Source organism: Arachis duranensis, chromosome 2 (genome assembly GCF_000817695.3).
Source record: "Arachis duranensis cultivar V14167 chromosome 2, aradu.V14167.gnm2.J7QH, whole genome shotgun sequence".
Classification (NCBI taxonomy): Eukaryota; Viridiplantae; Streptophyta; class Magnoliopsida; order Fabales; family Fabaceae; genus Arachis; species Arachis duranensis.
The window spans coordinates 85,149,172-85,164,316 of record NC_029773.3 but is presented as its reverse complement, the minus strand read 5'-3'; the positions used below and the strand labels follow the sequence as shown (position 1 = coordinate 85,164,316).

Here is a 15,145-nt window from a genome sequence, read left to right as displayed (position 1 = left end):
GCTCTCCCCAACACTCATTTCTCTTAAAAAAAATGTTTGTTTCAATTTTTTTTACTCTTAAGAACCTCACCAATCTTACTCCCAACCGATTATATAGTTAAGTAATGAGTAATGAATATTATTACAAAATATGCAAAAGTAATTTTATTTTTTTACAATATTTTGAACATTTCGGTAAACATGGTATTTTTTTAATAACAAATACGTTTATTTATTTCAAAGATCAAATTGGTAATTTATTCAAATAATAGATTACTATTTTTTATCTTAAAAAGTTAAATATTAATAATAACATCTATACAAAAATATAAACTAATTTGGAAAAAATCTTTCATTATTAGTTTATATATCTATTATGATTAAAAGTTATGCAATTAAACTTTTTAGAATTCAATTAGCATGTGTTTTAAAAATATATTTTAAAGTTACTAATAATAAACATTTTAAAACTTTTAATAATTTAAAAGCATATGCTAAACCCAATCTTTTTATGATTAAAAATATAGTAAAGTGATAATTAGATCATCGAAGATATCTTGGATTAATTTGTTCTTAAAAAAAAGTATCAATTAGATCTTTTAAGATAGTAAATGGTGGACATGTACATCCTTCTGTTAATAAATAGTGCGAAACGAAACTGGATTATTCATATATTTCATTATTTCGGTGGTGCATGTCTTATTATTATCATATTAACAGAAAAATGATATAGTTTTAGACATTGAAATATTTATTATTTTTTAAGTTTTCATATATTATTTATCAACTGTTCTCTATTTATCACAAATCCTATCAAAATAAGTAAAGTTTCGCTTTAAAAATTATTATTTATATGACTATCTTTTATAGATAGACATATCTAAATAATTAACAATATATATAAATATCACTATTAAATTTTAGTTGATAAATTAATAAAAAAATATTATATATCTACTATTTATTATTTTTGAAGACCAAATTAATATATTTTTTAGGACTGAACTTTACTCTTAAAAATATTAGCCTAGTCTTCTTCAACCTCAAAGTCTTATTAAACAAGGCATAAAATTTGTAAAATATTGTCTCCTTCGCAGCCCACAGGAAAACACACAGAGCACCGTGACAACGAAAAGCAAAACCACCGTGGGCCGTGGCAGCCACGAAACACCACACAACTAACCAACCAAAATAGAGGTCCCTCATACACCTGCGTCAGCGTACATTCCTCGCATCCCTTTTCGTCATTTCATTTTCCTCTTTCTCTCTTTCTCTGTCTCTGATTCCACTGTCATGAAGATTCATGTCATGTAAAAATGTAACCCCTAACAATAAAACCAAACTATTCAAAACTTTTCTTCTTGCAACTCGCTCCAATGGCTCATCACCAACTCATCGACTCGCTTACCTCTCACATCTCCCTCTACCACTCCCATTCCCAATCCCAATCCTCAAACCCTAACCCTAACCCTAGATCCCAAATTCTCAAATGGTTTTCATCCCTCTCCCTCCAACACCGTCAATCCGCACTCACCATCGTCGATCCAACCTTCGTCCAAACTCTCCTCCGCATGATATCCAAGCTCCGATCCAACGGCCATGGCTCCTTCATTGTTCTTCCTGACCTTCCCTCCACTCACCCTCCATTCCTCCCCACTCTCTGCTTCAAGCGCTCCCGTGGCCTCCTTGCACGCGCTGCCGACTCCGCCGACTCGGCCGTGGCCGGGCGGGTTCTTTTTGACTCCGCCCGGCTGTTCGAGTCGGCTGAGGGAAATGAAGGCGCTGGAGCGTGCTCCTGTTCGGCGGCTTGCCTCGACGCCTTTACCGTTGCTGAGAATTTGGTGGATGACATTGACCGGTTTGTGGACGTTATGGACCGAATTTCGAATGGCGGGTTCTTGAGAGGGGAGGAGAATGAGATTGGGAATAATTGGGTTGAGCTGAATTGGCTAAAGGCAATGGGGTATTATCGGATTGAGGCGTTTTTGGCGAATAGGATTGAGGTTGCGATGCGGCTGGCGTGGTTGAATAGTGGGGGAGGAGGTGGAGGGGGAGGAGGGAGGAAGAGAGGTGTTAAGTTGAAGGAGAAGATGAATTTGGCCGGAGTCTCAGCGAATGTGTTTTGGAGGAAGAAGGGATGTGTGGATTGGTGGAGTAATCTGGATGCTGTGACAAGGAAGAGGGCCTTAACAACAATTTTGAGCAGAGCTGCAAAACCTTTGGTACCTTCCATTTGGGAACTTTCAAAAAAGTTGTTAATTTTGGTTTAATGTTAGTGTGAATTGAATAATTGATGATAAATCATAAATGGTTAATAATTTTCCATATTTGAGCTAAGAAAAAAAAATAAAACGTTAAATGGAAGATGTTAAAGTTAAAAGATGGAGTTACTAGGAAAATTAGGAACATATTAAGCTGAAAGTGGTGTTGCTGGATAATTAGGAAGATTTGAGTGCAAATGCTGTGATAATTACTACTTAGGAAGATGATATTTTGAAAGTCGAGCTAATTATTGGGAAAATTTAGGGAAATTAGGAATATTAAACCGAAATCGGTATTGTTGGGGATAATTAGGAAGATGTTCAGTGGAATTGCTATGATAATTAATACTTAGGAAGACAATTTTTTCAAAGTTGAGCTGCTGGGAATTAGGATAGTTTGGAAAATTTTAACCTGATATAGTTTGTCAGGAAAATTTTTTCATTTTGCCTTCTATACCATTATAGTTAAGTCATATTTAATAATGAATCCATCTATACTTTGTTATATTTAAGTCATATTTCCCATTGTTTAATCTTGGATGAATGGTTCTATTTCTTTCCTTTTCTACGGATTCACATCAGGGGATGTCGTCAGTTGGAATATTCATACATGTAATTTGGGTTAGTATGTTTGTGAGACCTTCTCAAAGCATGGGGCTAACTTTTGAATCATAAGTTTTCAGACTCGTGAAATTTTGGAAGTGGCACATAATGCCTCTCAGGATGAGATTTGGCTATACAGTGTGGGAGTTGATAAATTTCTTCAATATAACCGTACTGCATCTGCTCAAAGGACCACCACAGCATTTCCCAATGATGTAGAATTTGGAACAGTTGTTACACCATTAGCTTTTTGTAACAAACCTTCCGCTTTAGCCAGAGCCCTTAATTCTTTGCTCGTGCTTCTAGATGTTAATATGGTGATAACATCAGTTCTTAATATTGACTACGATATAGGAGAGCTATTCTTTAGTTCATTGGATTCTGTGTGTACTGTTTCTGATTGTATATTGCGAAAAATACGAGGACTCCTAATGGTTATATCACTGGACTGCACAAAATTTGAACTTCTATCAGAGGAGCTTGATAAATCTTCATCAGGAAGGTCTAAGGAAAAGCCTAGTGCGTCTAATCGTAAAAAGAAGGGACGATCCCGCAACACTAAGAAGCAAAATCATGTCCCTTACACATGTGTGAATGGTATTTCACGTGAAAAGCCACAAAAGGTACTATTGTTTAAGAGTTGTCTGCTATTTTATTGCATGGCATGTCTGTTTAAAATCCTGATTTCATCCCTCTAATATTTCAGGACATTGATTGTTTAGTGGATAATGAAAAGAAGGCTGATTTAGTGGGATCCAAGGAACCTCCTAATGATCATCTTGGAAAGGAGATTTCTACTGGGAGCATATCGTCAACTGCAAAAAAGGTTTCTATCTTTTGCCCCATTTAATTTGGATAGTATTTCTCGCTGAAGATTTAAATGGTTTATCACAAACTTCCTGCCAGCAGGATCATACTCGGCGGTTGGACGCTAACAAACTTCGAACTAATTCAAGAAAAAGTAGGAAAGAGAAAAATAAATGTAAAAACACAACCACTGGCCGTGAAGCTAGCAATTTTCAAAAGTCCATTATAGATGCTGCCTCTACGACTGTTATTTCTGAAGGTGAGGTGGGAATATGTGATATGGTTTTTGATAAATCTTCCATTGAAAATGCCAAAAATGATTATTTGAATGGTAGTGACATCCACTCCTCAAGTACAAAGAACAGTTTTGCCGAGGCGATTGAGCAAGAAAATGTTGAGGATCTTTCTAAAAGTTGCAATGGTTTAGGTCCTCAGCGTTGTTTAGCATCAAATCAAGGGAAAACTATGTCTCAGGAAATAGATTGTTCAGCTTGTGATGTAGATTGTAATGGACAAAATCCTCCGGCACATGAATTGAAGCATGGTAGTTTCTCCAGTAAAGAAGATACAGGTTCTCTTAACTCCGTATGTGTTCCAGAAGCTGATGTAAAGCCATCTGTTCCTGACAAACTAACCAGAGAGGTTCATGTAAAGGAATTTGGGCTATTGAAGGAGCGAGATAGATGCCTATTTGAATGTAGAAATTCAGCTTTCTCGAAATGTAGTCCATATGAGTGGCCTGGTGTACCTTCTGTATATTTTCCATCTTTTAATTCTCATCTCCCTCCTGCTACTGATAGATTGCATTTGGATGTTGGGCGGAATTGGCATAATCACTTTTGCCACTCATTTGTCCCCACATTACAGCAGGCAAGAAACACTCCTATTGAAGGTGGACGTAACCCAATACTGTCTCATCCTATTCCTATGAGTTTAGACTGGCCTCCTGTTTTTCGTGGTGGCATGGCTGCACCGCCAAACGGTAATTATGATTCTGGTTTTATGACCCGGCGGCAGTGTACCTTTTCAAAAGGATTGGCTGTTCACAGCGTCCAGGTTGATGCAACAGCTCCAGACGATGAAAGAAAATATTCTGGGGATATATTTGATTTACCTGATATAGCAAATGCGCAAGAGCTAGCAGATGAATTTGACAATAATTGGGTATCAGAAGAAGAGTACGAGGTTCATGCTGTTTCTGGAATAGATTATAACCAATATTTCGGTGGTGGCATAATGTATTGGAACTCTTCTGATTATCCAGGAAATGGTTTCTCCCGGCCACCCTCTCTTAGCTCTGATGACAGTTTATGGGCTCTGCGTGAAGCTGATATGAATAGGGCAGTGGATGACATGGTTGCTTTCTCATCTTCATATAGTACAAATGGTCTGACTTCACCCACTGCTGCTGCCTTTTGTTCGCCTTTTGATCCTGTAGGGACTGGTCCTCAAACTGTCAGTTATGTGATGTCAAGTAATGAAGTACCTGGAAAGATATTGCATTCTTCCTCTGTTACAGATGCTGCAGGGGATGAAGATACTTCTGGTTCTTTGGGTAATAATTTAGCTGGGGAAGTGGAAGGGAAGGCGGGTGATTCACATCCATATCCCATTCTACGCCCAATAATTATTCCTAATTTATCAAGGGAAAGGTCAAGATCTGACTTTAAGCGCAGTGTTGATCATAAAAGCCCTTGTGTTCCCCCGACAAGGCGGGAGCAGCCTCGTATAAAGCGGCCACCATCACCTGTAGTGCTTTGTGTTCCACGGGCTCCACGTCCACCTCCACCATCCCCTGTGAGTGACTCCAGGAAACAAAGGGGTTTCCCTAGTGTTAGATCTGGTAGTTCCAGCCCAAGGCATTGGGGAATGAGAGGTTGGTATCATGATGGAAGTAATTTGGATGAAGCTTGCCTAAGAATGGATGGTGCCGAAGTTGTTTGGCCGTCTTGGAGAAGCAATAATCTTGCAGTGAGATCTATGATTCAGCCTTTACCTGCAGCCCTTCTGCAGGACCGCCTGATTGCTATGTCACAGATACCACGTGACCAGGAGCATGTAAGAAAGATTCTCACCTAAGTCCTACTTTGTGTGTGTTGGTATTCATTGGGTTTCTTTCATTATACAGCCCGATGTGACCATTCCTTTGCAACCTCCCGAGTTACAAAGCTGTTCTGCACGGAGTTCATCTTTGTCTTTGATGCATGGCCTTCTCCATGATGAGATTGATTCTTTCTGTAAACAGGTATAGGACTCATAGCTTTATCTTTTGAGCTGTGTTAATTGAGCATACTTGCACAGTGCTTCCTACAGCTTCATGATCTGTTAATTGTTTTGTCTCCATCATTGTATATCTGCATGGTAGGGCTATATTTGAAAATTTTCCAAATAAAATTCCAACGTCAAGAAACCTCATATTTCATGTTAGTGCCAGCAGAAGAGACAAAGGATTCTAATAGTTATATAATATTATTATTATGGAATCCAAGGTTGCTGCAGAAAATTTGAGTAGGAGGCCTTACATTAATTGGGCTGTCAAGAGAGTTACTAGATCTCTGCAGGTTCTGTGGCCAAGATCCAGGACAAATGTATTTGGTTCAAATGCAACTGGCATGTCTCTTCCCACAAGTGATGTTGACCTTGTGGTTGTCCTCCCTCCAGTGAGGAACCTGGTAAATTGTTTTCTTTGTTCTCTCATGTGTTTAGCTATTGTTTTTACTTTGAAGGGTTAACTTCCCTTTTGTTTCATTTTAATCTTTTGAATAAAATTTTCAGGAACCTATTAAAGAAGCTGGAATACTTGAAGGTCGTAATGGTATCAAAGAAACATGTCTTCAGGTATGTTGACAATGAATGGGGCCCTGTGTTGCCCATATTTTATGTCTGCCAGGTGTGTACAATATATATGTTAAGTAGGATATGTATAGAATTTATGGAAGGTATGGTGAAATATATATAATGCAGTACACAGATTTAAAATAATCTGCACTCACCAGCTTGTTGATTAATTGTTAGATCCTAATAAGTGTACTATGTTATGTGAAAGAAGTGGAAATAATGTGTTGTGAGGTGTTTGAGAGTACAATAAATTATGGTGTTATATTTGATTATACACATGTTGATCATTATATACACAGATTTGTCTAAAGTTACAGCTATCCGTAAAAGGAGACTGCAGAATGTGTTTCCCTTTATTCCTCGGTCACAATATATAATGCATGTGTTCTGCAACTTGTTAGGTGATCCAATTCTGCCTGTTTGAAAGAATAGGTTTAATTTGACAGATATTTAAGAACAAATTGTTCTTGTTTGTTCCTTTTTTTTTTAAGATGAAATTCAAGTAGAATTTTTGCTTTCTTGTTTGGAGTAAATTTTATGTAATAATAAATTAATAATAATGAGAAAATACAATTTTTTTCAGCATATAAAAAAATTGACATTCTATTTGTTTGTAAACCAGCATGCAGCTAGGTATCTTGCCAACCAGGATTGGGTTAAGAGTGATTCACTGAAGACAGTGGAAAACACAGCTGTAAGTTTTCTTCTCCTAAGCTATAAACTATGAAGTATTTTTATCCTTAATTTTATTTTGATTACATTCTGTCTCCTTTTGGTGTCAGATACCTATTATTATGCTTGTTGTGGAAGTACCTCAGGAGGTTATATCTTCTTCTATGGTACAATCATTAAAGGAAGAACCACACTGTACTCATAATGAACATGGTAATGACAGTCATTCTGATGCTATCCAATTAGAAGATTCATCTTTTGCAAATAGCTCTGGAATAAATTTTGATTCCTCCAAAGAGTCCAAATCAGTTCGACTTGACATCAGCTTTAAGTCACCATCACATACGGGACTCCAAACAACAGAAATGGTAATTTTTCCGTGGCTATAGAAAATTACTCTGATTTGTTTTATTCATTGTTATAGTTACTCTTTTGATGTAAATATATCCTTATTTGCACTAAAAGGATACAAGTATTGAATCTTCAGTTCCAATGCTTAGCGTTGGATATTTTCTAAATCTCTTTTATAAATACTAACATTTTGAAATTAACATTGGTTTGGTCCTTAATAAATTTGATCTCAGTGTACTGTTATAATTTTTATGTTATTCTTGCCTATTGAGGTCAGATAATTTCATCTTATGAACTAGATGAAATTTCAAAACTCAGTGTCATGAATAGATGTCAATTCTTTCTGAAACCAAACTGTGTTAAACTTAAAAATGTTTGGACTAAATTGATGTCAATATTTTAGGACAAAGTGACACTGATTTCAAAATGTTCGGAGTGAAAAAGGATATAATCTCAATCTTCTACCTTTTTGTTTGTTTGGTTGTGGATAAAAGTTTTCTTATGTATTGAAGATATATTTTGGATTTTGCAGTAGTATTTAGATGGGTGTTCTGGCACATTGTGAGCATATAGTTTCCATGTTACATATTATAATTGGATGCCCTATCATTTAAGCGGTTCTCTTATTCTCTGTTCTTGAATGTATTCATTATAGTAAAATTAATACTTGTAGTGATATGTATTATGTGCCTTTCACTCTTTTTAGGCAAATCAACATTGTGATATTGCTACTTGTAGGTTAAGGCATTGACAGACCAATTTCCTGCTGCTATTCCACTTGCTTTGGTACTGAAACAATTTTTGGCAGACCGGAGCCTTGATCAGTCCTACTCTGGTGGCTTAAGCTCGTATTGTTTGGTATGTACGACTGCTTTCTTTTACATCTAATAATAATTTCTCAGTGAACTTGCCAAATCCTTTTTGTCCTTTTTGTAGAAAACTGGAGTACGTGTCTGCTAATCTTGCATTTCTTTTGATTTTATATACAGGTTTTACTAATTATACGCTTTCTTCAGCATGAGCACCATCTCGGCCGGTCAATCAACCAAGTAAACTTGGGTCTTTCTGTTATTCAAAATTTTTCTTATCATAGAATCTAGCTGTTGATAGCTATGCAAACCTTATAAATTTGTATCATCGAAAAGCTTTATGTTGACTTCAAATAGTTGACTGAAACAATGGGAAGGAAGCAATATCCGGCATTAGCTCCATTTTTGTCTAATCAACTGTTCAGTTAGTTCTTGTTCCAGGCATTCCGCTGCTACTAAATAAACTTATTTTTCTTGCAGAGCTATGGAAGCCTTCTAATGGATTTTCTTTACTTTTTTGGGTAAGTTAATGATAATTTTATATGCTTCTTTTCTATTACAGTCAACATAAATGACATTTTAAGGTTATTTGGTCAGAACTTGATTTGATGATTTTCTTATAGGAATGTGTTTGATCCTCGACAAATGCGGCTATCAGTGCAGGGAAGTGGGCTCTACATAAAAAGAGAAAGAGGTTGTAGGTAATAAAGCAACTAAGCTTTCTCTCTGTAGTATTATATCATTTTCATTTTCTGCAATTAAGTCATAATTACTGTTTCTGCAGTATTGATCCAATACACATAGATGATCCTCTTTATCCAACAAATAATGTTGGAAGGAATTGCTTCAGGATACATCAATGTATTAAGGTAATAAATAATAGTGCAGTTATAACCAATTACTCTGACTTATTTCTGTTGCAAAGGTTGGCCTTTACTAAGCCATGATGACAAAAAAGAAAACTCACCTAAAGATGGCATGCAAAATCTCTTATCTAGTATTGGAGAATGATAGAGCTTAGTTAACCATCTGTTATACTCGTACTTTATTCTCGTCACTGATTATTATGATGTATTTATATTTTAGGTGACTGAATTTGAAATCTTATTAGATCACAAATACATTTCCAACTTTTTAAGAACTGCAAGTATAAGTGAAGGGATATTTTTTTTTCCTTCTCAAAAAAGGAAAGGGATAAGCCTCTTAAGTCACTAACCCTGAATTGGATTGGGATACACTGAGGTGGATTCTTGAATTATTTTTAATCGTGTCATTCATTCATCTTCTGCCTGTACTAGGTTTTGTTTAAGAATTATGCTTGTATTTAAGAAGTTAAATACTATTTGGTGCAGGCATTTTCAGAAGCTTATTCTGTTCTTGAGAATGAACTCACATTCCTAAACAGTGATGGCGAATCATGTTCAAAGCGACCTTACAGACTGCTTCCAAAAATCATCCCTAATCTTGATGTATCAAACTCATAAGATTCTCATCTCATGAAGACTGGAAAAGTTATTTTTGTCTGAAAGGTAGTTCAAGTCACCAATGACTGGAGACCATGACACTAATATTTATCATGAAGTCGACTTTAATTTTTGCTCATTACAATGAAGGATGTTGAGATGATCGTTTGAGTATCTTTTACCCTATCTTATTCATTTTCTCTTTGGCAGGTTCTTGAGTGGTGCAAGCTGTGCGGATGTCTGGATTGGTCTGGTATTCTGGTTAAGCGGTATGGACGGGATGAAACTGATTGCTAAGTGAAGGGTGATATTCTGAAGTTAATTTCTCATGCCTTGGCCTCCATTCGTGGTACTAGAAGCTGATCACTAGCTGAAGGTTGGTACTCCAAATGCTATATATTGGTGTTGCAGAAGTTGATGAACGTTTATTTTTTCATGCCTTGACCTCCAAGTGCTCGGTAAGCCCCAGCTCAAAGATGTTCTCTTGCTTTTGGTATACAGAATTTTAATAGTTGTATACTAGTATAGTATGTAACATTTGTACCATGCTTCCTCGGACATGTGATTTTTGCCCATGGAACCAAACATTTAATAGTTATTTCGTTAGCAATTAATTTCAATCTAGTTCCATGAGGTGGAAGTTTTTGCACCATTTACTTAGCTTTAGGCTCTTGAATATTTTCTTTGCAGCTGGTGCAAAGAGCGGAAGACGATAATCACACACAGCAGTCTCACCATAATTATGATGTCAGGGTTAGTGTTTCTCTTTCTCTTAAAACTACAGGAATGCATGTTTGTCTGTCTGTCTTTGTTTGCATTGTATTTGTTTCTAGTGAACTCAACTCAAATTTGCTTCCAACATTCCAGCAGGTTGGTCAAAGTGAAATGTGTTGGATTATATGCGACAAAAAGCACCTTCGAAACTCAAGGATAAATTTTTATCGCACTGTCATTAGACCAACTGTATTGTATAGAACGGAGTGTTGGATAGTAAAGGATGAGAATAAACATAAGTAAAGTGTAACCGAGATGGGAATATGCCTGGATGGATGAGTGTTGTACATGTATGGACAGCATAAGGAACAATGATATAAGAGAAAAAATTGTAGTGCATATTGTTGAAAAGAGAGCGAAATTTCGACTTAGATAATTCGGACACGTGAGGAAAAGATCCACTTCTTATTAGTTGGGTGGATCAGATGAAATATAGAGGTGACCAGAAGCAGAAGACTTAAAAAGAGCATGCATGAAGTGATCAAGAGAGATCTATATGTCAATGGTTTTACCACAGATATAATACATGATAGGATACAATGACGACGTTTGATTCATAGCCGATTTCACACCTAATGGGAATAGACTTTGTTGTTGTAAACAAAAAGCTGAATTTATTGTTTGCAAGACATTGAGCTTGCTGTAAACATAAATGTCACCCTAGTTTGTGCAGATGTATGCCCGAGGTACTGTATGCTAGTTGGAAGTTTCTTTCATCTCAATTTGTTTTGTTTTGCCCTCTGATATTATGTTTTCTTTGTTCTCAAATTCTGTTTTCCATTATTTCAGGTTTTTGTGCTGTTTTAAAACTGGCAGTTTCCTTCACCATTCTGAAAAGCCAAAGCAAATAGTAGGACAAGTTGGATAAAGTTGATTAGATACAATTAAATTTATTCCAGGGCATTGAGCAGCTAAAGTGAGATCCTTTTCAAGTATAATCAGAGAGAATTGTAATGTATGATGTTATAATTGAATGAAATAATTATAACTTGCCCAAAAAATACTGTATGATGTTATAATTGAATGAGTTTTCGAAGTTCTTCCTATGTTAATGTTATGAATGTATGTGAGGAAAGGAAAGAAACCCTCATGGGAATGTGTTTTCAATATCAAAATTAAAGAAACAATATTATTAGTATAAATGCTTATCATAATTGTAATGCTTCGAATACTCATATCTTGAATGGACATGTCTTACATTTAAACTGTCGGAAAAAACGTTGGTAGGATCTATAGACAGCTAAATGAGTAGTTAAATTTGGTACTCATACAAGGATAATTTAATCCATCGTCATGATACTGATTGTTGGAATATTTTCCCCACAACATCCTCAAGCTAGCTTGCAATCTGAAAAGAACAGCTCAAATAAGATTCCCCCATGGGTGTTTGACCACTTAAAAATCTCTAGGATTCTCTATAGAGGCTAATAGCCAAAAAGCATGTACTTATATTAATCTTCATCCGAGAAAAAATCGGCATCTTTGGGAGGACCCCTTCGAAGTTTTTCTTGTAATTCAAGGTTCTTGGGCAAAACAAGTTCGGTACCCTGACCTGATGTGGATAGGTATCTTTCCAATACCATCTGAAGAAAAATATATAAAATGTTTTAGAACTGCGTTTTTTTCTGCCTGCATTTATAACAGAAAAAGACCAATAAAGAAAGATATCCCTAACATGATGTATATGAATGAATGAATGAATGAATTATTGCCATGGAAGGCAACAATCAAGATATTGACTTACCATGGCAGCATAGGCATCAAGCTTCCTCTGCTGAGAGGACTTACTTAGACCCCTGAAAGAGTTTTAGATGTATATCAATATTCAATCCGCCAAGAAACTTAAATTTCAACAATAACAAAGTTGTATTCTACTAGGTCAAATTGGCTTCATGGAAACTAGGATGATGTGATTTCTCCTAAAAGAAAACTTCATTTGACTTTATCCTAACCATTCAAATTACTGGAAATTAGCCATCTTAGTGGATAGATTGAAAAGGATACAAGACAATCAATAAAGAAGATTCAAAGTAAATACATAGTGATCATCCGATTTACTGCCTCTGTTGTTGTTCCATGTTCATCCTGTAGGTATACTCTCCAACCCCTGAAATTAGAGCAACATATGAAACACAGAATTAAACGACAAATGATAAAATTATATCAACACAGCATCCATCAGGCACTCTCCTGAAAACCTATTCAAATTTAATGCCTGTATTATATAAATATAAGCAGAAGAATCCAATCATTAATTCCTCATCCTTTTCTAATTAAAGTGATATTGGAAAAGCTACTTAAAATAGTTGCAAGGGTCATTAAACATTGAAGTTCCAATTGACCATAAATTCATAACTTAGAAGAGTATGTTAATCTTGAAAGATTTTATATTCACACTCAATCAAATGCTTCTATTTGCATGATGTGACAGTATATATATCCAAATAGCACAAAACAATGTGCCTGTAATGCAAATTGTACAACCACCAATGCATCCACTTAATGTTCATTTTCCTTGAAACTGGAAAAAAGAGAGACCAAATAGGCATACCTATCGGCAGCTCGAACGGCGAGTCTTCCTGCCACACTACGAACAATGTTGGATTGCGGCGTCTCCTTCCCATCAGAAGATCTCGGAAGTCCAATTATGAACTCATCAGCCTCCTATATAAAACATACATACATATACACGTACAGTTACTTCCACAATCATCATCTTCAAATTTTTTTTTAAAAACCCTGAACACAGAAACAAGAATCTGCATTAACCAAATTTAAAGAATCCACACCTGTTGTTCAGCTATGTTAATTATCTTGAGCTCAAGCTTCTGTCCTCGCAGTTCCAAAACCTAAACCAACTATTATTACGATCATAAGACACAAAATAACATGATTCAGAAATGAAAATTGCAGAGAGAGAGAGAGAGAGAGAGTTAGTTATTACGGTTAAAGGGCGAATGTTGAAGCCTTTAGTGAGGGCGAGGCCAGTGCGGGCCATGCCCAAATCAATTCCGAGGCTGAAGCCACCTCTCCAATTTGGGTCCCTCTTTCTCCGAACCGCGTTTGGTGGAAGCTCTAGGTCTCCTTCTAACTCTGCTATTGCACCCTTTATGATGCTGGTGCTCCAAACACGGTGTTGTTGAAACGACGGCTTTTTAGAAGAAGGAGGATTGAGTAGGAAAGGCTTGTGAATTGGTTCAAGAGTGAGTGGTGGCGGAGCGAAATGACAATGGGAGAGGAAGAGGGAGGAGGGAAGAGAGAGCGGAGGAGGATGGAGGCCTGTGGACAGAGAATGGGGAAAAAGAAGAAAAAAGGAATTAGATTTAGGATAAAAGTGGCATTTTAAAACATAATTATAAGGACAATTTATCAAAATAAATAATTTGGCTTTTAATTTTATCAGAATAAATATTTTGTAATTCACGGTTTACAAATATATTTTTTTTATAAATTATGTAAATTGCGATAGAGATTCAGGATTTTACAAATGAATATAAATTGTTACAGGTTTTGTGGATTATGTTCAAAGTCAAACTGCACATAATTTACTGTAAAAGAGTCGCGGTTTATGGACGTTTGTAATTCACGCACAAACCGCGACACTCCTACCATGGATTATGGACGTTTGTAAACTGTGAGTCCATTGTCAAGGTTTACATAGTTTTGAAAAATATGCATTTTAGTATCCGTTTTGCAAAAGGTGTATTATGGTAAAATTAGAAGCCAAATTATTTATTTTGGTAAATTGCCCTAATTATAAATAAAAATGTAAAAATCTGTGTCGTATCTTTTTTTTTAACAATACCAAATAGTAAATACCGATCAATTTTTGGAAGTGTTTTTTAGTATTTTTGGTCAATATTTAATGAGTGAAATTTCACCCCAACCTCTAACAAATTTACGAAAATCTCTTTTTATCCCTAATGAAAGTATAATCTAAAATTCTTACAATATCCTTATTCTTCTTTTTTCCAAACCAAATCCTAATCCTAATTTTCTAATTACCAACACATATTTTTCAAATCAGAGAAGAGAAGTAGAGAGAGTGAATAAGAGAAAGAAGGAAGAGAAGAAAGGAAGAAAAGAAGGAAGAGGGCCGACAGGGTTAGAGTTGCTGTCATCATTGACAACGAGAGAGACGAACAAGGAGAGAGATGGATAGAGAGAAGGAAGCACCACTATCGTCGCTACTGGGACTTGTCGTTGGAGTAACGGTCGTCGCTGTCGAAGGGGCTACGTCGGAGGGAGACATTGTCATCGCTGAAGCTCACCGCTGGTGCATCCCGAAGCTACCTCCGCCTCTACTCTGCTCCACCGCGGCTAACCCGTGCCTCTCCCCTGTTCGTCAGAGCTTGTAGTGCTGCTGCTTAAGTCACTGCCAGAGGAGAGGAACCACTGCCACTGTTATTCTGCTGTGTCCTTCACCGTCGATGCTGGAGAGGGTCACCGGAACTGCTGATGCTCTATCCCCTTGTTTCCTTTGGTAAGACTAATCTTGTTCTACCTTCTCTTGCCGTAAAGCCTTATTATTGACTTTGTCCTATCTTGTTTGATATTCCTTTCTGCCTTTGCTCAATTTTAAACCACC

General features: G+C 36.4%; 2 protein-coding genes across 5 annotated transcripts; one reads left to right on the top strand and one right to left on the bottom strand.

Annotated features, from left to right (window-relative positions):
* The first annotated feature begins 1,041 nt into the window (after window positions 1-1,041).
* Window positions 1,042-11,603, top strand: LOC107475465 (uncharacterized). Of its 4 annotated transcripts, none has more exons than XM_016095105.3 (19): window positions 1,042-2,201; window positions 2,924-3,466; window positions 3,550-3,669; window positions 3,753-5,708; window positions 5,779-5,895; window positions 6,140-6,322; window positions 6,426-6,488; window positions 7,111-7,182; window positions 7,271-7,528; window positions 8,250-8,369; window positions 8,501-8,560; window positions 8,801-8,841; window positions 8,944-9,021; window positions 9,105-9,189; window positions 9,673-9,849; window positions 9,994-10,241; window positions 10,474-10,536; window positions 10,651-11,243; window positions 11,347-11,603. In XM_016095105.3, the coding sequence occupies exons 1-15, from the start codon at window positions 1,356-1,358 to the stop codon at window positions 9,802-9,804; spliced, it is 4,674 nt and encodes a 1,557-aa protein (XP_015950591.1). In that variant the 5' UTR covers window positions 1,042-1,355; the 3' UTR covers window positions 9,805-9,849; window positions 9,994-10,241; window positions 10,474-10,536; window positions 10,651-11,243; window positions 11,347-11,603. The 4 variants fall into 4 exon arrangements, with proteins under 4 accessions (XP_015950591.1, XP_015950588.1, XP_015950587.1 ...); XM_016095102.3 differs by having other exon boundaries at window positions 3,750-5,708; window positions 10,654-11,243; XM_016095101.3 differs by having other exon boundaries at window positions 3,750-5,708.
* Window positions 11,604-11,720: 117 nt separating this feature from the next.
* LOC107475623 (uncharacterized) lies at window positions 11,721-14,815 on the bottom strand. Its single transcript, XM_052257929.1, has 7 exons — window positions 14,734-14,815; window positions 13,502-13,836; window positions 13,347-13,406; window positions 13,109-13,221; window positions 12,596-12,664; window positions 12,302-12,353; window positions 11,721-12,140 (listed from the first exon to the last, which is right to left on the bottom strand). Exons 1-7 carry the CDS (start codon window positions 14,813-14,815, stop codon window positions 12,009-12,011), a joined length of 843 nt encoding a protein of 280 aa, XP_052113889.1. The 3' UTR covers window positions 11,721-12,008.
* Window positions 14,816-15,145: the final 330 nt, after the last annotated feature.